This window comes from Bufo bufo, chromosome 3 (assembly GCF_905171765.1).
Source record: "Bufo bufo chromosome 3, aBufBuf1.1, whole genome shotgun sequence".
Lineage (NCBI taxonomy): Eukaryota > Metazoa > Chordata > Amphibia > Anura > Bufonidae > Bufo > Bufo bufo.
The window spans coordinates 291,766,640-291,791,988 of record NC_053391.1 but is presented as its reverse complement, the minus strand read 5'-3'; the positions used below and the strand labels follow the sequence as shown (position 1 = coordinate 291,791,988).

At 41.4% G+C, this 25,349-nt stretch overlaps 1 protein-coding gene across 1 annotated transcript in view; it reads right to left on the bottom strand.

Moving 5' to 3' along the window:
* The window catches only part of SYNRG (synergin gamma), a 303,838-nt gene that overhangs the window by 97,749 nt on the left and 180,740 nt on the right, over positions 1-25,349 (bottom strand). Inside the window, 2 exon segments of the mRNA XM_040424188.1 lie at positions 8,255-8,330; positions 8,332-9,173. Coding sequence (XP_040280122.1) covers positions 8,255-8,330; positions 8,332-9,173 — 918 coding nt within the window.

Sequence of the window (25,349 nt, the reverse complement as noted above, 5' to 3'; positions counted from 1 at the left end):
GTATATGGGAGTGCTTCATTAAAAAAAATTAAAAAAAGTTGCAGGAGCTTCACAGAATATAAACCTCATTGACCACATAACCCTACTGAAATAGGCATGAAACTTGGAGAAAGTAAACTAGTGTATATTTCTGGAAACAAATGGCATTGATGCATAATTTCTAAAGCATAAGTCCAGACAGAGTCTCTGCTGACATGCTGCTCAGTGCGTTTTTCAAAACTATAGTTAAAGAGGCTTTGTCACCAGGATTAACCCTATTGAACCGTACATACTGCCTGGTAGAGCCCATCATACTGATTAAAACTATAGCATTCTTTTGTCTGTACGATAAACAGCTACAGAGATATCAGCTTTTTATTCATATGCAAATGAGAATTTCGAGCACTCAGAGGCGGGGTTGAATATTCTGAGCACTGCTATGTAACGCCCCCAGTGCTCTGTGCTAGTATGAAAATATCACATACACTATAGCTTCACTACACGGAGATGTGCGCAGAAAGCTAATCTACATATATAGTGATTTATTCACAGGCACAATATATGATTATACAGACACCAGTAATATGGTGTTAGCTTATAGGCATAAAAAGACAGACATCTTTATGTGGTAATTATTATAGCTTAGTGGTTAAGTGATTGGTTTTGAATGTAGAGATTGCAGGTTTGAAAAGTCTATGTCCTTATCATATTGAGAATAATGTTTTTTTTTTTAGAAAGCTAATAAATATTACTGGCTTCTTTATAATTATATATTATGTTTGTGAATAAACCAGTAATAGGTTTTAGCAAAAAACCAACAAAAAAAATCATTTTTCTCAATATAGTAAGGTTTTATTATTATATATTATTTATTATAGTATAGCCTTTTAATATAGTTTTAAATAAAAGAAAAAAAAATAACATAAAAAAATGGATTTCTCTATACCACTGAGCTATAGCATTACCTCGTAGTGTTTCTATATTTATAAGTTAACATATATTACTGCTATCTGTATAATCATACATTGTACCTGTGAATACAGCAGTAATATGTAGATTAGCTTTCTGAGCAGATCTCAGTGTGGTGAAGCTATAGTACATAGTGATATGCTTTTGCTAGCACACAGCTCTAGAAACAGCTCTGCCCTCAGCATGTCTAGCCCTGTCAATAAATGTTAAGGGTGGGGAGTATGTAGAGTACAGGGGGTGTTACACAGCTGTGTTAAGAATATTCAGCCCCGCCTCTGAGTGCTTGAATTGCTCATCTGCATATGAATAAAAACTAATATTTCTCTGCAGCCATTTATCATACAGACAAAAGAAAGGTACAGTTTTAATCAGCATGATGAGACCTACAAGCCAGTATGCCTGATTTAATAGGGTTGATCCTGGTGACAGAGCCTCTTTAAAGGCACACCTTTGGGGGCACTTTTTATTTTTATTTTTTATTAGTGCATTGTACTCATTATGAGCTAAAATCATTTTGTCAATTGGTCTTTATTAAAACATGGCGTCCTTTTCTCTGTAGAGAGCAGAGATGCTCTACTAGCAGAATCGGAATTTACTCTCTTCTCTGTCAGACAGGGAACCGACGGGCTCCTTATCTCTGCCCTCAGACCTTATAAACACTCAAATCTCAATCCTTATCTTATTTAAAGGGACACTGACAGGCCCTATAAACATATTTAGTTATTCCTATGCAGTCATAGATCTATTAAAGTGTATTCCAATGATAGAAGAGTACCCCCTGTCCGCATTGTAAACCATGTAAAAACAACTTTATATTGATCTGTCAATCACATTTCTTTATGCCCAAGGGGCGTTTTTTCACATTTCTTTATGCCCAAGGGGCGTTTTTTCTCCTACCTTCGAGCCCAGCCGCGCCTCAACTATCGATTCCTAGCGCCGCCCAGCTCATTATTATTCACTGCGCTGGGCGGCTCTTACATTCCCCGATCCTGTCAGTTGCCGCGCATGCCGATAGATTCTTATGGGGCATCGGCCTCAATCGGACCATCTGCGCATGCGCCGGCACCTCCCAAGCCTGTAATTGAATCCAGCGCCCGAGAGAAGAGCGCTGGATGCAATTACAGCTTGGGAGGGTGCCGGCGCTATGCGCAGATGGTCCGATTGAGGCCGATGCCATAAGTATCTATCGGGCATGCGCGGCAACTGACAGGATCGGGGAATGTAAGAGCCGCCCAGCGCAGTGGAATAATAATGACTGGGCGGCGCTAGGAATAGACAGTTGAGGTGCGGCTGGGCACGAAGGTAGGAGAAAAAACGCCCCTTGGGCATAAAGAAATGTGATTTGACAGATCAATATAAAGATGTTTTTACATGGTTTACAATGTGGACAGGGGGTACTCTTATATCATTGGAATACACTTTAATAGATCTATGACTGCATAGGAATAACTAAATATGTTTATAGTGCCTGTCAGTGTCCCTTTAAGCCACATTCTTAACAGTAAGTGTTTATGACCTCTTAGTAATTTAGAGATGAGGGTTATTAGATGACCAGCACAAAGTGAAAGTAGAATGCACACAGCCAGAAAAACAGTTAACCCCTTGTGACAGAACGGCTCAAATTTATAATAAAGACCACTTGAAAAAATTATTTTTAGCCCCAAATGAGTAAAATGCAATGATAAAAAAATGACCACGGAGTTTGTACATAGCCTTTAATGTTCTGTGGGAAAAACAACAGCTATCTCCACAATTTTGCAGCTATTAATACAGTATCTGACAATTGGAGAACAAAAAAAATAAATACAGAAGGAAATGCTATAAAATTCAAAACATTATTCATCTTTCTAGTGCCTCGCAACAGCTCTCCCAGCTTACGTTTAGCATCCTCTGCAGGTCTCGTGCCATACTACCACCATTATGGCTCCAATTAATGAACCATGATAGCGACTGTTGAAATTTCTGAATGCTTGCAGAGGTCATGTGCCAGTTGCTTGTTCGGAGCATAGTCAGAGTATCTGCACTGGAATGGCAGAGGAGTTTTTTAATTTTTTTTTATATAACCCTTTAATGACCACAAAATTATGCAGGTAAACAGCAAGTTTATCTGCACAACAGTGCAGACAAAGCGGACCTGGTCATCCTTTCTGACACGATTGTGTTATTAAATGGGGAAAGCAAGTGGTTAAAAACAATTCTGGGGCATCTTTCCATATAAATGTTGTGCCATTTCTCTATTATTTTTCTAGAAGTTATGAATTGCCAGCAGTCGCAATAAAGGTCCAACTGGGTCTGTCTGGCAGACTGTATAACAGAAGATTGGCACAACAGAGTTATAAAACTAGAAGCTCCACAATTATTACACGAGAAAATGTATGTAGTTACTAAAACAACTCTTTAACAATCAACTTGAAAACCACACTAAACAGCATATTGGTGGGCTTTTCAGCACATTTGGTCGCCTGGCAGCAGCTCTGTGTCGCTTTCCCCCAAATTATAAGTACACAGCTTGCAAAGCCAGTAATGTTGAGAAAAAACACCTTGACCCACTGCACTATTGTTCTACAATGTTGACAAATGTGGAATACTGATATCATTTCACCTGGCAAGTTCTTACAAAAGGAAAATAAAGAAAAAAAACAAAAAAAAACAGACATGGGAGTGGAAATGGTTCTAAAAGTGCAAGTGTGAACACATAAGAAGCAGCAACAGAAATGTTAAAACATTTTAGTACCAAGAAAACAGAATCACAGTCAAATGTAACACTGATGTGGCTGCGGAATTAGTAGTCTTCAGAAGTACAATATTTGTAAAGTAGTATTACCACTTCGTAAAATACAAGTGAAAAGTAAGGTTATTTCAAATAGGAATACTGTAACACAAAACATGTTGGATATATATGCATGGGGTTAGGGTGCTGCCACACAGCGCAGTTGTGATGCATTTACTGGATTAACAGACATACATTCACAACACATTTATACAATTTAGCCAGTTTAGCAGCCTAATTAATCACTAGTGTTCTGCATAAGGGCCTATGCACGACCGCTGGTGTTTGTGCGGTGCGCAAATTGTGGATCATCAAAAAACACAGATACCGGCCGTGTGCATTCTGCATTTTGAGAGGCGGACACAATGTGGCTGGGCAAAATCCTCTGTGTGAGTGGGCAGTTTGAGTAGGGTTCACACAGAGGTTTGTTTTGCCACAGGTTTTGAGGCAGAGTTCCCTTCAGGTTTTTCAGCCAAAGCCAGAAGTAGATCAGGTAGGAGAAGTATAAGGGTACCTGTGTGGATTTGAAGCAGATTTCTACACAATGGCGAAATGCATCCAAGAAAAATGCAATAACTGACAAGCTGCAGATTTCAACATCCACACAGTAGGTCAATTTCCGCACCTAAGAAAAAAAACCAAATGCACAGCAAGCCGCATTGTGTACAGGCAACCCAAAGTGTCCCTGCACACGTTGCGATTATTCATGGGTTTTCCATGCAGATTTCCAGTTTTACCTGGAAATTTCAGCCTTTTCAAATGAAGGGGGAGATCTGTGATAAAACTCCATCAAATATATGCATCAAAAACAATGATGGGTACATAAACGCACATAAATCTGCATGGAAATTCGTGCAAATCTTCTGCATGTTCACCCGTGTGCAGGTACCCTAAGGGTACTTTCAGATGAGGATGGAAACCACGCTTTTTTCAGAAACTTTCCCAAGTCCTTCCTTTAGAATTCTGATTCCTGAAGGGAAATCTGCCTCAAAACCTGCTCCAAAAGACTCCATGCTACCCTTATTTAGTGTGGTCTCACCAAAAACCACCGCAGCAAGGCCATTTTTCTACGTACTAAAATTCTAAGGCTCACACATTTGTTGCAGACGTTTATCACAAAAGAAAAACAATGTGCCCAAATGCTTTAACAAAACAGGGCTTGAGAACCCTATTCACCTGCTATATGGATCTGGAGGCAAGCTGACTATTTTCCTCTAGTCTGGTGGAAATGTCAGAAATTTTACCCATCACTGAAATGACATGTTACACAGATACAGAAAATTGGCATCAAAATCAAGTCAATAGCTGAATGGAAAACATAAGGCTCTGCTCACACCACAATGTGTAGGGTTTCACAAGTGTGATAAATAGCATTTCATAAAGAAAAAGATACTGATCAGACAGAAACCTATGTGAATGGTTTCAGTGTATGCTTCTCTGTGGTGGGAATAGTGTCTTACATGGTTAAAGAGGACCTTTCACTGCTCCTGACATCTCTATTTTAATAGCTTCTTGCATTTCCCATGTAATAACAAATCTGGAGCATGTATTCTCATGTCTGTATGATGTCCCATTGCTCTATTATTTCTACTAGAAGTGATGAATGAATTGCTGTTAGCCTTCAGTAAGGGAACAGAGGGGAGGTAACCAGCACTGATTGGATAGAGTGAGTCTGTGCAGGGACACCCCCCAACTGGTTACCTCCCCTCTGTACCCTTACTGAAGGCGAATAGCAATTCATTCATAACTTCTAGTGCAAATAAGGCTACATTCACACGACCGTATAAATGGATCCGCATCCGTTCTGCAAACTTGCGGAATGGGTGCGGACCCATTCATTTCAATGGGGCCGCAAAAGATGCAGACAGCACACCGTGTGCTGTCCGCATCCGTTGTTCCGTTCCGTGGCCCCGAAAAAAAGATAGAGCATGTCCTATTCTTGTCTGCAACCACGGACAAGCTTAGGCATTCTCTATATAGCGCTGGCCATGTGCGGTCCGCAAATTGTGGAACGGACCGGACCGCAAAACACATATGGTCGTGTGAATGTAGCCTAATTAAGGAATGGCACAACATAGAGCCATAAGAATAGATGCACCAGAATTGTTAGTACGTGGGGAATGCATGAAGCTATTAAAATAGGCATGTCAGGAGTGGCGACAGGTCCTCTTTAAAAAACAGTAATGCCTGGCAAATACTGAAGTCAAGAATGCTTTCATACGCAATCCGTGTACAGGCCGAACATGAAGCAGCACTAATAAGGTATTTGGCATGCTACTCCCTTTCAGGGCTCATGCATATTACTGTTGCCTGTTTTGCAGTACGCAAACTGAGAAATAAATTTACCAGATGCTACAGGTTATATATAGCATGATTCAACTACTTTAGAGGACATACAAGAAAATCAAACAATTCAAGGCCTCATTCACACAAATACGGATACAAAATACAAACCAAAATATGTAAGCCAAAACTAGAAACGTAAGCAGAAAAAACTATAAGGGTACATGCACACGGCAGTGTCGTTTATGCAGATTTCCCCATGGAATTTGAAATCTGGATTGAAAATCCGCACAAACAATTAATATTCTGCGGATTTCTAAATCTGCACGGCAGTTCATGTTCCACATGTAAAAAAAAAGAGGAAAAAAACAAAACCCCTTGGTGCTAACTTTTCTGGTTAAATACACTGTGGATTTTCTTACAAAGATCCGTGTGGAAATATTGTGCGTAATCCGTACCGTGTGCATGTGGCCTAATAGAAAGATTTATATTCTAAATGTTTTGGAGCAACTCATGGTTTTAGTTTACAAAATACTGATACCGATGCTAAATACTGACCTAAATACACAGTCGTCCAAGTCACAGCTTGGCAACAAGATTTGTACGTACCTATTGAATACTATGTCCAATTCAATGAGCATTAAAGTACATTACTAAAGCACCCCTATCATTAGGCCATCTGCAGCCATATTAGGGGCAATGACAAATCAGAATGTTAGCTAAATCTACTAAATTTCTAGCCATTTTTTCTTATTCATCGGATACATTTTCATTTATGCCAGCTAAAGGAAGGTAAGTCCCAATGATTAATAAGAGTTAAAGGAATTATCCAGTGCTTTTAAGCCTTAAGGGCCCTTTACACCTGGCCAACAATTGAACAGATCATTGCTAACCAGTGTTTACTACTACTGCTCGTTAGCGTCGATCTGGCGGTGTAAATGCAAAACGCTCGTTCATCGGGTAATTGGATATTTTGTGTAGCACAAAAGATCATCGTTTCCCAGTTGCAGATCATGCTGTGTAAACACGATCTACTGTCGGGAAACCAACGAGACAGTATGGAGAAGAGCGATGGCATTCAGCGATCGCTCCTCCCCATACTCTCCAGAAGATTGGTGCATGTAAATGCAGTTCCTCTGCTAGTGATCAGCAGATTGTTGAGAAGGAATGCTTACTTCTCAACAATCTGCTAGATCGCCGTCCCATGTAAAGAGACCCATTATTCACCCATCAGTGTTTTGGTCAGTGATTTCCATCAGTGATTGTGAGCCAAACCAGTATTGGAGCCTCAACAGACATGAGGAATAAGGGAAGATCTGCACCTGGTTTTAGCTTAAAAATCACTGATGGAAAATCACTGACCGAACATGGATGTGTGAATAAGGGCATTATACTGATAGCCCAGGCTTAAGATGGGTCATCAATATCTGATTGGTGGGGGTTGGATACGCTGTTCTGCTGAAGTTTCAGCACCGGAATTACACAACTCATTCTTTGTGCAGTGGACGGAGCCTTTTTACTGCAACTCTACTTCCAATTGATTTAACTGGACTAGTGGCGCTGCAGTAACCATCTCCGTCCAGTACACATTGGCCAGAGCTGGCACTTCTGATGCCGAGTTCTGGCGCTGAAGCTTACTGCAGAACAGTTCTCAGGGGAGGGTCGGGGGTTGGATCCCCACCAATCAGATTACAAAAGGCCTGTCCTGAGAGTCAGTGAGGAATAAATTATACCCATGCGTTTCATGGATTATGCAAAGAAAATCAGATAAGTGAAAAGATGTAATAATGCTCCTTGAATAACTATCAATGGTGTATGCTAAGGCTACTTTCACATTAGCGGCAGCCTTCTCGGCAGGCGAACAGCCTGCCGGATCCGTGCAGCTGCTAGTGCACACGTGCCGCCGGAAGTCCGCTCCGGCCCTATGTCGTAGTTTTATTCCGGCAGCCTCTCGGCCTGTTGGGGCCGGAACGGACTTCCGGCAGCACGCGTGCACTAGCAGCAGCACGGAGCCGGCAGGCTGCTCACCCGCCGGAAACAGCCTGTTGCTACATGTGAAAGTAGCCTAACTGCACCAATACAACATGCAAATAGCTAAGGTGTTCTATTAATACTGGCATAAAGATATCCTTCATTCAATTTAACAGATCCAGAACTGAGAAATAACAACTGCGTGAATTTTACAATATCACCTACTGTCTTTATCAGACCTACTTCATCTTTTACCAAAGGCAATCTAACCCAATTCCTCACCTGCCGCGGGTGGATGCTGACCACTAACCGTTGGCAAATCCAGAGAACTATCAGACATAACATGCTTCAATTCCCCCGCCCATATCTGATAGCTTCATGTCAAACTGGATGGAAAGTGCATCTTCAGAATCATCTTTTCCAAAGCTGCTGCCACCAATAGAAGGAAGATCCAGTGACTTAATAGACACAGAGTCCTCTTTGGCTTGTTTAAGAGCCACAAACTTATCCACAAAGGACTTTTCAGGGTGGTCGCAAGTGGTGAACTTGTCATACTGGAAAGTAAAGTCATTATTTTTTGTAACATAGCTGAATCCTTTGACTCATCAAATGTCGTTTGAAGTACTTTCCAGGGAAAGTTTATCAAATAATTCGTATTTATTAAATGAACCTGATGACGTGGGTTGAAGGTTTTGGGGAACAGCAGCAGATATTACTGGGTCAGCCATGCTGGCTTCAAACTTAAAGACATCATATTTGTCATCACGGTTTTGCTCAACAGAACTGGTATTACTTGTCAGAAAATCAGCAAAGTCATTCTCACCACCAGCAGTAGTGTTGCTGGATGGCCCAAAGAGCGTAAAGTCTCCAAAGTCATCAAGTAGAGAGGAACTTTTAGGTGCAGTGACAAATGATGATGGTAACAATGGTGATGGAGATGATAATGAAAGTGGGGGGACAGGCAATGGTACAGGTTTGGATAAATGAAATGTCTTGGGAAAGCTTTTACTTATTACCAAAGAGGCGAATGAATCAAGATCAGAGGATGGTTTTACTTGAGTTGGCGATTTCTGCTGAGTGGCAAATGTAAGTGATGATTGGGTTTCTTTTAATGGAGTATCTAGCGGTGAGATGCTATCTGCAGTCTTAAAATCTGTGAAACCATCATCGACACCAGACTTGAAGTCTGTAAAACCATCTCCTGCAAAAACAAAATGGGGAAAATAAGTGAGGATTTAGGTCATATTAAATAGGTAATACTTTGTGTATATTCATCTATGGATGAAGCTACCAAGGGAGCAGACATAATTCGGTTGTTAAAGAGCCTCTGTCAGCAGGATCAACCTAATAAACCAGGCATACTACCCGCTAGGGTTAATCATGCTGATAAACCTTTTTGGCAGTATATTATTAAACAAGCTAAAAACAGAATATCTACATTTCTATCCATATTCAAATGAGCTTGTTTGAGCACAGGGGGACAGGGTCTGAATCCCTGGAGCACTGCCTGTGCCCCCCCCCCCCCCCAATGATTGACAGGGCTATATTTCAGCATGTCGAGGCTAGACCTGTGTCCTAGTACATATCATATACACTACTTACTACAATCTTATGTTGGAATATAGGTTTTCTATTCTCAGTATAGTAAGGCCTTTTATTATGGGTTAAATGAGGGAGAAAATCGCAGCATGTTCTATATTCTGCATTTTTCATGCAACACAGGCCCCATAGAAATGAATGGGTCTGTGTGAAATCCGCAAGCAAGTGCGGAATGCGGGTTGATTTTCACGCATGGTTGCTAGGAGATGATGTAAGTAGATTGAAAAGTCAATTTACTGTATTATTTTCCCTTATAACATGGTTATAAAAGGGAAAATAATAGCATTCTTAATACAGAATGCTTACTAAAATGTGGCTTTAGGGGTTAAAAAATAAAAAATAATTAACACCTCATTCTGTTGTTCGCGCAGCCGGCATCATCTTCTTTCTTCTTCTTTCAGGACCTGCCAAAGGACCTTTGGTGGTGTAATAGCACTCACCACGTGGTGAATGAGATTACGTCATCAAAGGTCCTTTAGCAGGTCCTAAAAGAAGAAGAAAGAAGATGATGCCGGCTGCGCGAACAACAGAATGAGGTGTTATTTTTATTTATTTTTAAACACCCCTAAGGCCACATTTTAGAAGCATTCTGTATTAAGAATACTATTATTTTCCCTTATAACCATGTTAAAGGGAAAACTATAATATACCAGAACACCTAACCCAAACCCGAACTTCAGTGAAGAAGTCCGGGTCGGGGTCTGGGTACCACAGTCAGTTTTTTATCACGCGCGTGCAAAACGCATTACACCCCCGCGCGATAAAAACTGAACATCGGAACGCAATCGCAGTCAAAACTGAACTGCAATTGCGTACCTACTCGCATGATTTTCCATGATCGCAGACGCAACGCACCTGACCTAATCCAGACACGCTTGTCTGCAAGGGGCCTTAGGCTCCATTCCACACGTCCGCAACGTGTTTTAACGGAGGCCGCGGATTCGCAAAACACGGAAAGCGGCAATGTGCATTCCGGACCGCACATTACTGCCACTAATAGAATATGCCTTAATAGGACATGTCTATTTTTTTGCGGAACGGAAGTGCGGATCAGCCATTCCCATGTCCGGCAGTACATAGTGCTGCCCCATAGGAATGAATGGGTCCGCAATTCCGTTCCGCAAAATGCGGAAAGAAATTGCGGACGTGTGAATAAAGCCTTACTGGGCTGCAACATGCTAATTTGCATATGAATAAAACCACAGATATCTCTACAGCAGTTTAATCTACAGACAAAAGAAAGGATATTGTTTTTCATCAGCGTGATCAACTATACCAGGCAGTATGCAAGTTTTAATAGGGTTGATCATGCTGACAGAGGCTCTTTAAGGGCATCCAGTAGCTACGTGGCCCATTTCCACTGAGAGGTGGACAGCAGAAAGAAGGAAAGAGATCAGTGGTAAAAATATAAGCAACAGTATAAGGGCTCATGCCACACAACCGTATAGCCTTTTTCAGTGTTTTGCGGGTCGTTTTTTAACGGATCAGTTTTTCGTTTCAGTAGCGTTTCCGATTCCGTTTTTCCGTATGGCATATACAGTATACAGTAATTACATAGAAAAAATTGGGCTGGGCATAACATTTCCAATAGATGGTCCCGCAAAAACGGAATGGATACGGAAGACATACAGAGTACATTCCATATGTGTTATTTATTTTTTTGCGGACCCATTGACTTGAATGGAGCCATGGAACATGATTTGCGGGCAATAATACGACATGTTCTATCTTGGAACGGAACGGAAAAACGGAAATACGGAAACAGAATGCACACGGAGACACTATAGTTTTTTTGCTGACCCATTGAAATGAAATGGTTCAGTATTAGTAACGCATACTGAACTCAAAAAAACGCCCAGTATACTGAATGCCAAAAACGTTCGTGTGCATGAGCCCTAAGACATAGAGACCAAAATTAATCTAACATGGTTGAAAATAATGGAAAAGTAAAATAGTCAATGTAGACTACTGTCACCTTTTATCAACACATTTCCAACTTTAGCACAAATATGCATTTCACACTGAAATCCATAGATTAGGGATGCTCAACCTGCGGCCCTCCAGCTGTTATAAAACTACAACTCCCACCATGCTCTGCTGTAGGCTGATAGCTGTAGGCTGTCTGGGCATGCTGAGGGTTGTAGTTTTGCAACAGCTGGAGGGCCGCAGGTTGGTCATTGCTGCATTAGATGGTATGACAGTGGGGGCTTAATGTATTTGATCTAGTTCTTATGAAATAGTTGCTATCCCTTTTATAATAATTTCTAGTGAAACGAAAAACCAGCATCTTACATAAAATCAAGACATCCTTTATTAAATCTTCAAAAGCAGCACAAAAGTAGAAGTATACCTTGCCTACATGTTTTGAGCCCTCTTGAGCTCTTGTTCACTCAGTATTTAAAAACATACACTAAGGTGAGTCAGTCTCAGCATTTTACCGAGCGCTGAAGATGCCTTTTCATAAAGAGGCTTCCAGCCACATCTTGTAACTACCCCAGTCCTTGACTATGTATATGGCCCTAACTATATCAGGTCTATCACCCTGCCTATCTGATTTGTTACAGGTGTCTTCAGCGCTCAGTAAAATGCTGAACACGGACTCTCTTTAGCAAACCTTCAGTTAGTGCTTTGTGAAGAAGACCCTTTTATTGAAACAAAGAAAAGTCAACAATTCTGAGTCCCAAGGCTGCACACCAGTGAATAAACACTCCTTATTATTATTCTTATTTATTATTAAAGCGCCATTCATTCCATAGCGCTGTACATATGATACAAGTTTACAGCCATAGTCATCAGACGTTACTGAGTAATATTACAATTCTAAGATAAATTATCAGACTGACCGTGATAAGCAAAGTAAGCCCGGCACCACTTACTCACTTGACTAACTATGACAGCATTAAAACTAATATTCGGTCATGGTGAGAAGTCATAGAACTAAGGATAGCAAATAAATACAATCAGCTGCACAGTGTCTGGAATCTGGATTAATACACAGCCTGTGTTTCAGGTTACAAAATGGTAGTTGCCATGCTGTAAAGCACAATCTGAAGTAGTATAGTTTGTTAACCCTTTCATGACCAAAGGTCATTGATGCCCCAGTGTCCAGGTCAAAATTTACAAATCTGACATGCGTCACTTTAAGTGGTAATAGCTTTGGAACACTTTTACTTATCCACGCCATTCTGAGATTGTTTCTCGTGACACATTGTACTTCATGACAGTCATAAATTTGAGTCAATATATATCTCCTTTTTTTTAAAAAAAAATCCCAAATTCACCAAAAAAAAGTAAAAATCTGCAATTTTCTAAATTTCAATTTCTCTGCTTCTAAAACAGAAAGTGATACCCTCATAAAATATTTATTACATAACATTCCCCATATGTCTACTTTATGTTGGCATCATTTTTGAAATTTTTTTTTTAGGACGTTAGAAGGCTTAGAAGTTTAGAAGCAATTCTTAAAATTTCCAAAACCCACTTTTTAAGAACTAGTTCAGGTCTGAAGTCACTTTGTGGGGCCTACATAGTGGATAACCCCATAAATGACCCCATTGTAGAAACTACACCCCTCAAGGTATTCAAAACCAATTTTACAAACATTATTAAACCCTTTAGGTGTTCCACAAGAATTAAAGGAAAATGGAGATGAAATTTCTAAATTTCACTTTTTTAGCAGATTTTCTATTTTATTACATTTTCTTCTTTAACACATTAAGGGTTAACAGCCAAACAAAACTCAATATTTATTACTCTGATTCTGCGGTTTACAGAAACACCCCACATGTGGTCGTAAACTGATGTAAGGGCGCACGGCAGGGCGCAGAATGGGAGGAGCGCCGCATGGTTTTTGGAAGGCAGATTTTGCTGGATTGGTTTTCTGAACGCCATATGTTTTTTATTTTTCTACCGATCGTCTTGTGCAGGGGCTCATTTTTTGCAGAAAGAGTTGAGGTTTTTATTGGTACCATTTTTGGGTACATAGGATTTTTTGATCATTCATTATTACACTTTATGGGACAAGGTGGCCAAAAAATTGGCTGTTTTGGAACAGTTTTTTTTTTTTTTTTTTTTTTTACAGCGTTCATCTGAGGGGTTAGGTCATGTGACAGTTTTATAGAGCAGATAGTTACGGATGTGGCAATACCTAATATGTATACTTTTTCTTATTTATTTAAGTTTTACACAATAATAGCATTTCTGAAACCAAAAAAATGATGTTTTAGTGTCTCCATAGTCTGAGAGCCATAGCTTATTTATTTTTTGGGCGATTGTCTTAAATATGGGCTCATTTTTTGCGGGATGAGGTAACGGTTTGATTGGTACTATTTTGGGGTATATTCGCCTTTTTTGATCGCTTGGTGTTGCACTTTTTGTGATGTAAGGTGACAAAAATGGCTTATTTTTTTACACCGTTTTTATTTTTTTATGGTGTTTATTGGACGGGGTTGATGATGTGATATATTTATAGAGATGGTCGTCACATTTTTTTTTATCATTTCCCTCTTGGATCTTGAAGATCCAGTGGGGCTGATGGTTGTATTATACTTTGCAATGCTCTTGCATTGCAAAGTATAATACAATCAGATGCCTGTAGGTGGCAGCACTGGACGCCTATACCATGGCAACCGGACGCCTTTGCAAAGCGTCCGGTTGCCATGGCAACCATCGGGCGCTGCGATCGCAGCAGCCCTGATGGTTGAGAGAGAGGGGGCCCCCTCCCTCTATTACCCCCATGGATGCCGCTACTGCGGCATCTATGGGGTTACAGCAGTGTCAGCATAGAGCTGACACACGCCGCTGATGGCGGCGGCTCAGGAATGGAGCCGCCGCCATCACACACACACAAGGGGGACCGCATCGGGGGCAGGGGGCAGCGCTGGAAACGGGGGAGGGGGGGGCAGCATTTTACTTACAGATCGGGGCAGGAGGGGGCGGACCGCTTCGGGGGGGCAGGATAAGATGATCGACACGAGAAGATAAAAGAGAGACAGGAGGCAGCGCCTCATGTGTGGTGTTGTCCAGTAAATTGGTAGGAGGTATGTATAGAAACTCTTACCAGATTGTGTTGTGAAGAAGTCACAACACCATTAGAAGCTTGTGCCGATTTTCCCGATCGGCATGCGGGGTGCCTGCGCTGCTGCCTAGGTTCCAGCCCGTGCTTGTGAAAGCATTCGTCGGGTAGAGATAGTTGTGCAGGAGGAGAAAAATACTGAACCTTTTTGGACGGCGCTGTCAGCAGGAATCGGATAGCAGGTAGGTAATGATAGATATAATGCTTTTTATTTTCAGTCTACGCGTTTCAGGGGCGGAGAGCCCCCTTCATCAGGACAATATACAGCATAAAGAGGCATTCACATGTAGCGATTATTTAAACACAAAAAAAGGCGCGTAAGAGACAACAGAGGTGGAGAATGGGAAGGGGGCGGGCGGTGGGCGTTTGTGTTAGACAATGAGGAACCCGTCTTCTAGAGTTTAATTCTATATGACCTATTTGCTAGTAGAATATGTAGCTTTTTCCTATACAGCAAATACATGGTTATATTCTAGTATACATTGGGGGATGACAAAGGTGGAGTGGTCAGAATGACCATGTTATGGGATGTTTTCGGCTGAATAGATCTCATACTCCTGCTTTTTTTTGTTAGGAGCCGGCAGCGGTAGTGTAAAGCATGGTGGTTTATTTTGTTTTGTATTCAGAATGGTACGGGAAGTTGGCAGGAGGAGTATTAAATGATTGGCAACTAGTATATAAGGGATGATTGATGATCACAAAAATGACTAAAATAGGGATAAAGATAAAAATGATAATAATAATAATAATAATAAAAAAATAATAAAAATAATAAATAAGACCAACAAGTAGGGGGTAGGGGTGTATACAGATTATACAGTGTAAAAATTACTGTGTGGTCTTTTTTGGGTGCATTCCTTGCACATCTTTGGAATACCCCAAAAAGACGGGTGTAGTGGGAGTTTGCAGATGTTTATTTTGCTTTCCTTTGTATTAATTTATATGTAAATGTTGTTTTTTTTTTTTGGTTTTTTTTATTTTTTTTTTTTTATTTTTTTTTAATTTGGTTTCTCATTTTGATATGGGATACGGGTAGAGGAAATACCAAGACAAATATCCTCCTGAGGTTTAGGAATCAAGAGTATCCATATCATGTGATGGTTGTATTGTTACTTTTTGGGACTGTATCCATTTTTGTCATGGACACAGTTTCATGTGTGTAAAATAACAAGGTATTTAGGCAGTGTTGTTGGCCTGCCAGTATATATTGCATAAAGGTAGTGTTTGCACTTGCGCAGTAGGACAAGACAAGACAGAAAAGGAACGAAGGGATTGAGCTAAAAGATGGTCTCATTTATTTCATTTAATCCCTGTGGCGCAAGGGTATCTAATTGGTACATCCAGTAGACTTCTCGTCGCTGCAGGGTACTAAAACGATTGTATGGGTTTTCTGGTATGTAGTCTATTGGTGTAATTTTGATTGGATGATTTTTTCCTTCTGATGTAGAGGCACAATGTCTGGAGAGGCTATGTTTTAGGTAGAGTTTCTGGATATTGTGTCTATGCTGGTTTAGCCTGCAGTGTAGCTCCTGAGTGGTGCGGCCTACATATTGAAGGCCGCAGCTACACTCGATTAAGTAGATTACGTAGCTGGATTGGCATGTTAGGTAATGCTTTATCGCAAAAGTGGTCCCATTTTTATTTGATGAGAAATGTGCACATTTATTGGTTATTACCTTGCAACATAGGCACCGACTTTTTCCACATTTGTAGCTACCTATTTTTTTCGGGGGTAGGGGTGGACCAACTGTAGTGGCTTTTTTGTGTTGTTTTGGCTTGCTGGGGGCGAGGAGGTTCTTAATTGTCGGGGCTCTCCTATAAATCATTCTAGGTTTGGGGGGTAAATGTTTGGCGAGGTATGGATCCTGTAGTAAAATATACCAATATTTGGAAAGGATTGTACGTATGTTATTGTTAGATGTGTTGAACTGTGTGACAAAATTTGTGTTCATTTTCGTCTGTATCCCTTGTCTTATTTTGGGCTGTAGGCAGGTTTCCTGTGTGTCTGTAGTGGTTCTACTGTAGGCATTTTTTATAAGCTTCCTCGGGTAGCCTTTTTCGATAAACCTTTTTTCCAGGATTTTTGCCTGATTTTTAAAATCGCTATCTAGAGTGCCAGTTTCGTCGAATCCGTTTATATTGGCTGTATGGGATGTTTTCCAACCATTTTTTGTTATGGAAACTTGAAAAAATTGATGTAGCTATTTGTATCTATGGATTTGAATAGGTTTTAGTGACCAATTTGTTGTTTCCGGTGGAGATAATGATATCCAAAAAATCGATCTGACTTCTATTGTATTTGGCTGTAAAGTTAATTCCCCAGCCTGTGTTACTCATAGTGTTGCAAAAGTGTGAGGCGGTGTTTTCGTCGCCATCCCATTTCATGAAAATGTCATCGATATACCTTTTGTAGTAAATGAGTTGAGTTAGTGATCCAAAATTTTATCGATTATGAAAAGGAAGCATTAAACATTTTGAATGATACAGCCTATTATGAAAAAGTGCAAAATAACCCCTTCCAGGTATAAACAAAGACCTCACAAAAATAATAAAGGATGCCCATGATAGAAATTATATAAATAAAAAGAAAAAAACTTCTTAATGCCTAGAGCCCCCTGCACCCCTTACTTTTATCACCTCCCAAAAATACATAAAAATGGAACACACCCCCCCGGTAGACCAATTGTATCAAACACCAAATGTGCCACAAGTAATCTCTCACACTACCTGGATCTATTTTTGCAACCGTATGTACGCACACTTCCCAGCTACCTCCATGATTCCAGCCAACTTATCCGGGAACTCAAGGACATCCCCTGGAAAGACTCATATGCATTGTTCACTATGGATGTCACAGCCCTATATTCTAACATCCAACATAATTTAGGCATAGAGTGCATAAAAACCATCCTAGAGGGAGATCCCACTCTAAAACCACCCCAAGTAAACTTTCTTCTAGAGGCCCTACGTTTTATTTTGGAGAACAATTTTTTTTATCTACAATGGGGTAACATACCATCAATGCAGGGGTACAGCAATGGGGACGAAAGTGGCGCCATCTTTTGCAAACCTGTTTATGGGGGAATTTGAAAGGCTACATATTTTAAATACCACACCCCCAATCCAACAACTCATTTACTACAAAAGGTATATCGATGACATTTTCATGATATGGGATGGCGACGAAAACACCGCCTCACACTTTTGCAACACTATGAGTAACACAGGCTGGGAAATTAACTTTACAGCCAAATACAATAGAAGTCAGATCGATTTTTTGGATATCATTATCTCCACCGGAAACAACAAATTGGTCACTAAAACCTATTTCAAATCCATAGATACAAATAGCTACATCAATTTTTCAAGTTTCCATAACAAAAAATGGTTGGAAAACATCCCATACAGCCAATATAAACGGATTCGACGAAACTGCACTCTAGATAGCGATTTTAAAAATCAGGCAAAAATCCTGGAAAAAAGGTTTATCGAAAAAGGCTACCCGAGGAAGCTTATAAAAAATGCCTACAGTAGAACCACTACAGACACACAGGAAACCTGCCTACAGCCCAAAATAAGACAAGGGATACAGACGAAAATGAACACAAATTTTGTCACACAGTTCAACACATCTAACAATAACATACGTACAATCCTTTCCAAATATTGGTATATTTTACTACAGGATCCATACCTCGCCAAACATTTACCCCCCAAACCTAGAATGATTTATAGGAGAGCCCCGACAATTAAGAACCTCCTCGCCCCCAGCAAGCCAAAACAACACAAAAAAGCCACTACAGTTGGTCCACCCCTACCCCCGAAAAAAATAGGTAGCTACAAATGTGGAAAAAGTCGGTGCCTATGTTGCAAGGTAATAACCAATAAATGTGCACATTTCTCATCAAATAAAAATGGGACCACTTTTGCGATAAAGCATTACCTAACATGCCAATCCAGCTACGTAATCTACTTAATCGAGTGTAGCTGCGGCCTTCAATATGTAGGCCGCACCACTCAGGAGCTACACTGCAGGCTAAACCAGCATAGACACAATATCCAGAAACTCTACCTAAAACATAGCCTCTCCAGACATTGTGCCTCTACATCAGAAGGAAAAAATCATCCAATCAAAATTACACCAATAGACTACATACCAGAAAACCCATACAATCGTTTTAGTACCCTGCAGCGACGAGAAGTCTACTGGATGTACCAATTAGATACCCTTGCGCCACAGGGATTAAATGAAATAAATGAGACCATCTTTTAGCTCAATCCCTTCTTTCCTTTTCTGTCTTGTCTTGTCCTACTGCGCAAGTGCAAACACTACCTTTATGCAATATATACTGGCAGGCCAACAACACTGCCTAAATACCTTGTTATTTTACACACATGAAACTGTGTCCATGACAAAAATGGATACAGTCCCAAAAAAGTAACAATACAACCATCACATGATATGGATACTCTTGATTCCTAAACCTCAGGAGGATATTTGTCTTGGTATTTCCTCTACCCGTATCCCATATCAAAATGAGAAACCAAATAAAATAAAATAAAAAAAAATAAAATAAAAAAAAAATAAAATAAAAAAAATAAAATAAAAAAAACAAAAAAAAAAAACAACATTTACATATAAATTAATACAAAGGAAAACAAAATAAACATCTGCAAACTCCCACTACACCCGTCTTTTTGGGGTATTCCAAAGATGTGCAAGGAATGCACCCAAAAAAGACCACACAGTAATTTTTACACTGTATAATCTGTATACACCCCTACCCCCTACTTGTTGGTCTTATTTATTATTTTTTTATTATTATTATTATTATCATTTTTATCTTTATCCCTATTTTAGTCATTTTTGTGATCATCAATCATCCCTTATATACTAGTTGCCAATCATTTAATACTCCTCCTGCCAACTTCCCGTACCATTCTGAATACAAAACAAAATAAACCACCATGCTTTACACTACCGCTGCCGGCTCCTAACAAAAAAAAGCAGGAGTATGAGATCCATTCAGCCGAAAACATCCCATAACATGGTCATTCTGACCACTCCACCTTTGTCATCCCCCAATGTATACTAGAATATAACCATGTATTTGCTGTATAGGAAAAAGCTACATATTCTACTAGCAAATAGGTCATATAGAATTAAAATCGACACGAAGGAGGCACAGATCGGTGCAGGAGGGGGCGGACCGCATCGGGGGCAGGACAAGAACAAGGAGGGGGCACAGATCGGGGCAGGACCGCATCGGGGGCAGGACATGAACAAGGAGGGGCACAGAGGGGGCTTCAGGACACATTACCGATTTCAGGCTGTGATCTGCAGAGCGCAGATCAGAGCCTGAAACCGGCATTTTAACACTGCCGCGATCCGATTGGTTAGTCTGCACAGACTAACCAATCGGATCAATTGCCGGCAAGGGGCCACTCTGATTGGCCCCTTGCCGGCATTACCGCACTGTATGCTGTCCGTGACAGCAGCAGGACAGGGGCAGAAGCTTAAATCCAAGCGCTTTGCAGCGCTTGGATTAAAGAGCTGCCAGAACGTGTATATACGTGGTAGCTGCACGGGGCATGTGCAGCTATCACGTATATATACAGATTGCAGTCGTGAAAGGGTTAAAGAAGGCCATATTCCCCATGCCTGAATTCGTTTATTTGGACAGTTGCTATGTTTATCTCGTCTCACATGGGATAATATGATTTATTTGGCATTTCCACATTGCTAAGTTGGGGGTAACAGGGCTGTACCAATGTAGTGCTATACATTTTCCTGCTATGAACATTGTTTGTATTAAACATATTTTTGTATAATTAATACCATACAACTAGGTCTAAATTAGTTCTAAAGATGATAAACGGGATACTCAATTACTATTATCTACACACCAAAAAAATGAGTAAACTTAATTCCCAAAAGTTAAAAATTTGATATTTATTCAATAACAAGATAAAAGGGCCCTCGTCTGTGTGGTAATGACTGGGTTTTTCAACAGGACAACGCTACAGTACACAATGCCTGCAGGACAAGGGACTTCTTCCAGGAGAATAACATCACTCTTTTGGCCCATCCTGCGTGTTCCCCTGATCTAAATCCAATTGAGAACCTTTGGGGATGGATGGCAAAGGAAGTTTACAAAAATGGACAATAGTTCCAAACAGCAGATGGCCTTCGTGCGGCCGTCTTCACCACTTGGAGAAATGTTCCCACTCACCTCATGGAAACACTTGCATCAAGCATGCCGAAACGAATTTTTGATGTGATTAACAATAACGGAGGAGCTACTCATTACTAAGTTCATGTTTGGAAGTTGGATTTCCGTTTTTTGTGGAAGGGGGGGGGGGGGGGGGGTAGTTTTTTGTTTTTTTGGAGGTGTGGTCCTAAACTTTTGATCAGCTGAAAAACAGCCTGTTTTAGTTTATTCGTTGTTTTCATTAAATTGAATGCTCAAAAAATGTTTTGTCTCACTCCCATTTCTTCTTGTTGCATGTTGAAGCTCTACTTGGAACCTTGTTAAGATCCAGCCATGCTAAATATGATTTTTTGCCATTTTTCAAGTGGTCTTAAACTTTTGATCAGGACTGTATAAATATATGCACTTGCACTTTGTAATTAACTTGGCTTGAGAAAGGTCGTTTTTGTCACCATCTACAGAGGAGTGCCGTGGATTTCTTTTGCTATTCATACACCCAGAATCAAGGGTTAAACTCGGGCACCCGGATTGCACGTACAAGGAGTGCTGCCCCACTTTTAAATTCTTATATATAAATATATATATATATATATATATATATATATATATATATATATATATATATATACACACACACACATATACACAACAAAGTATTAGTTTAAGGGTGTGCACACGTCTGCAACGATATTTTATTTTTATATTTTATCTTCCCTCCACTAGAGTTGAGCGGACACCTGGATGTTCGGGTTCGACCGAAATTCACCAAAAAGTTTGAGTTCGGGACTCGAACTTGACCCCGAACTCCATTGAAGTCAACGGGGACCCGAAATTTTGAGCACTAAAATGGCTCTAAAGAAGTCATGGAAAGGGCTAGAGTGCTGCAAATGGCAGCAAAATGTGGTTAAGAGCATGGAAAGTGCTCTGCAAACAAATGTGGATAGGGAAATGACTTCAAATAACATAAAATACGTAAAAAAAAAAAAGTATCATCTTGATCTAGGAGGAGGAGGTCCATATGGAGTAGAAGGTTGAGGAGGCGGTGGAAGCGGAGGAGGCAGCAAACACTGGTTTTTGTTTTTTAATAATATATATTTTTTGGTTTAAATTTGGGTAGACCCCAAAACATTGGGAAATAAAACCTGTGATAACCCCCTCCGGCCGTGCAAAACAAACGCTCAGACAATACACTGGCTGCAGGGCAGACCAGCACCTCCAAGGCGTAAAGGGCAAGCTCAGGCCATGTGCCCAATTTAGAGACCCAGAAGTTGAAGGGCGCAGATCCATCAGTCAGTACGTGTAGGCGTGTGCACATATACTGCTCAACCAAGTCGCACGTCTCCGTGACCTCCACGATCCAATTGGATATCTTCTCTATCAATTTTCGATGTTCTTTTTTGCGCCTACCATGGTGATCACGGGTAGCGGGGAATCAGGGCTCCAGGCCGGAGAGGGAGCCTGTGAAAGGGATACCACATCCAAGGGAGGTCAATGGATGAAATTAAATGTGATCGAGCGGAAATGTGGGACAAATTATTGTAGCCGAAGCTTCCGACTCGGGGAGCTAGTGACGATAAATAACAATACAGGACTCTTAAGATGCCCTGTTATTGGAATGATTAATAAAAAATTACAGGGAATGTCACTGGGGTATTTTGGATTTGGAAACGTTAGACAGGAGAGGCCCTGCTGCCGCTTTGTTGACTCTAGATAACTTCTGCCTGATAGCACGTCCCCGTGACGTCCATGATCCAATTGGATATCTTCTCTATCAACTTTCGATGTTCTTTTCTGCGCCTACCATGGTGATCACGGGTAGCGGAGAGGGAGCGTGAGAAAGGGATACCACTTCCAAGGGATGTCAATGGCTGAAATGTGATCGATCAGAAGTGTGGGACAAGTTGTTAAAGCAGAAGGATCGAATGAAAAGAGGTGGCACGCATCAATTAAAGACGAATTTTTGAAATTTAAGTCCCTGTCACCTATGCAAAGCAGGGGTTTATCATTGGCAAAAATGGGTTAGTGTCACCCACCAATGGAACAGACGATTTTGCAAAAATTTGGTCCCTGTCACCTATGCAGAGCAGGGGTTTGTATATGGCAAAATTGGTAAAATGTTACCCGACAATGTAACAGACAATTTTTTGAAATTTATGTCCCTGTCACCTATGCAGAGCAGGAGTTTATTCACGGCAAAAATGGTAAAATGTCACCCAAGAATGTAACAGGCACTTTTGCACCCTGCTCCGTCTTTTGCTGTGCTGGTGCCTCTGTGTGACCACCGCCTCTTCCTCCGAACTAGACAGGTCGCTCGCATGACCTTGATTCTATGTGGGGTCTAGTATCTCATCATCCTCCACATCATCTTCCACCCACTCTTTACCCCTGCCCTTCTTGTCGGTCTGCAGACTGCAGAAAGCCGCAGCAGTTGGCACCTGTGTTTTGTCATCATCAGAGACGTGCTGCCGTGGTCTTCCAATGTCCTCATCCTGAAACATAAGTGGTTGGACATCAGTGCACTCAATCTCTTCCACTTCTGGTGCAGGGCTATGTGGATGGCCCACGGAAACCCTGCTAGCAGAGTGATCAAAAAGCATAACAGACTGCTGCATGACTTGGGGCTCAGACTGCTTGGCTGATTTGCAAGGGGGTGAGTTGAAAGACAGATGGCAATGGACTGTAGGTGCCAACTCTGATCTTTCAGCAGGGGACTGGGTGGGAGACAATACAAAGGAACTGTAGGCACTGTCAGCCCCCCAATCTACTATAGTCTGTACTTGTTCTGGCCTCACCATTCGTACTGCATTAAATTCAGTGTAGACCGCAAATGTACTTTCTAGCGCAAAAGATGAGCATGTCACCCAACAATGTAACAGACAAATTAGTGAAATGTATTTCCTTGTCCACTAGACAAAGCAGGGGTATATCACAGCCAAAAATTGGTGAATTTCACCAAACAATGTAACAGACAAATTAGTGAAATGTATTTCCCTTTCCACTATGTAGAGCAGGGGTATATCCCAGCCAAAAATTGGTGAATTTCAGTCGACAATGTAACAGACAAATTAGTGAAATGTATTTCCCTGTCCACAATGTAGAGCAGGGGTATATTCCAGCCGAAAGTTTGGGATATGTATCCCAACAATGTATCAGACAAATTAGAGAAATGACTTAAAATAAAATACGCAAAAATTAAAAATAATAATCTTGAACTACGAGGTGGAGATCCATATGGAGTAGGAGGTTGAGGAGGCGGTGGACGTAGCGGTGTAGGTGGAAGCGGCGGTGAAGGAGGAGGTAGCCCACACTGGTTTTTGGTTTAATTTTTTTTGTGTTTAAATTCGGGTACACCCCAAAAGAGTGGGAAATATCAAAAATACAACAATGAGCAATTGCGCTGGAGTATAACAGTGGCTGGGTAAGGCCGGTATACATGTCTATTCTGTATAAGGTACGGACATGTCCTGTGGGATACATGCCTGGTTCATTTTAATGAACGTGAGCTTGTCCACATTGGCTGTGGACAGGCGGCTGCTCTTGTCTGTGATAACGCCCCCTGCCGTGCTAAACACACGTTCAGACAATACACTGGCTGCAGGGCAGGCCAGCTCCTCCAAGACGTAAAGGGCAAGCTCAGGCTATGTGCCCAATTTTGAGACCCAGAAGTTAAAAGGGGCAGACCCATCATTCAGTACGTGTAGGCGTGTGCACACATACTGCTCCATGTTCCTGAAATGCTGCCTCCTGCTAAGACGCTCCATGTCAGCTGGTGGTGCTGATTGTTGTGGCGTGCTGACAAAGCTTTTCCACATGTCGGCCATGCCAACCCTGCCTTCTGAGGTGCTGGCGGTGTCCCAGCTGCATTGGCGACCTCTTCCTCCTCCTCTGCCTTCGCCTTGTGCTTCCACTGTGCCCCCGCTGTCAGGTGGGAAGGCCACCAGCATCACGTCTACCAGCGTGCGCTTGCACTCACGCATCTTACGATCACGCTCCAGTGACGGAATTAAGGACGGTACAAGTTAAAATGTGGGCAACTCGGCGGTCGTTGCGGAGACACTGCAGCATGTAATCGCTCATGTGTGCCAGGCTGCCCAGAGGCAACGACAAGCTGTCCTCTGTGGGAGGTGTATCGTCTGTGTCCTCTGTATCCCCCCAGCCACACACCAGTGATGCCCATGAGCTGGTTAGGGTGCCACCCTGCTGTGAACACGGTTCCTCCTCATCATCCTCCAGAACTGTGCCCTTGCTGGACAATTATGTACCTGCCGTTTGTGGGTGCAAAGAACCCACCCTCGGAGCCACTTGTGAATGAATGGCCTGAAACCCTTGGAAATGATCCCTCTTCCTCCTCCTGTGCCACATCCTCTTCCATCATCACCCAAAGCGTTTTTACAAGGAGGCATAGAAGTGTGATAGTAACGCCGAGAATGGCGTCATCGGCACTGGCCATGTTGGTGGAGTACTCGAAACAAAGCAACAAGGCACACAGGTC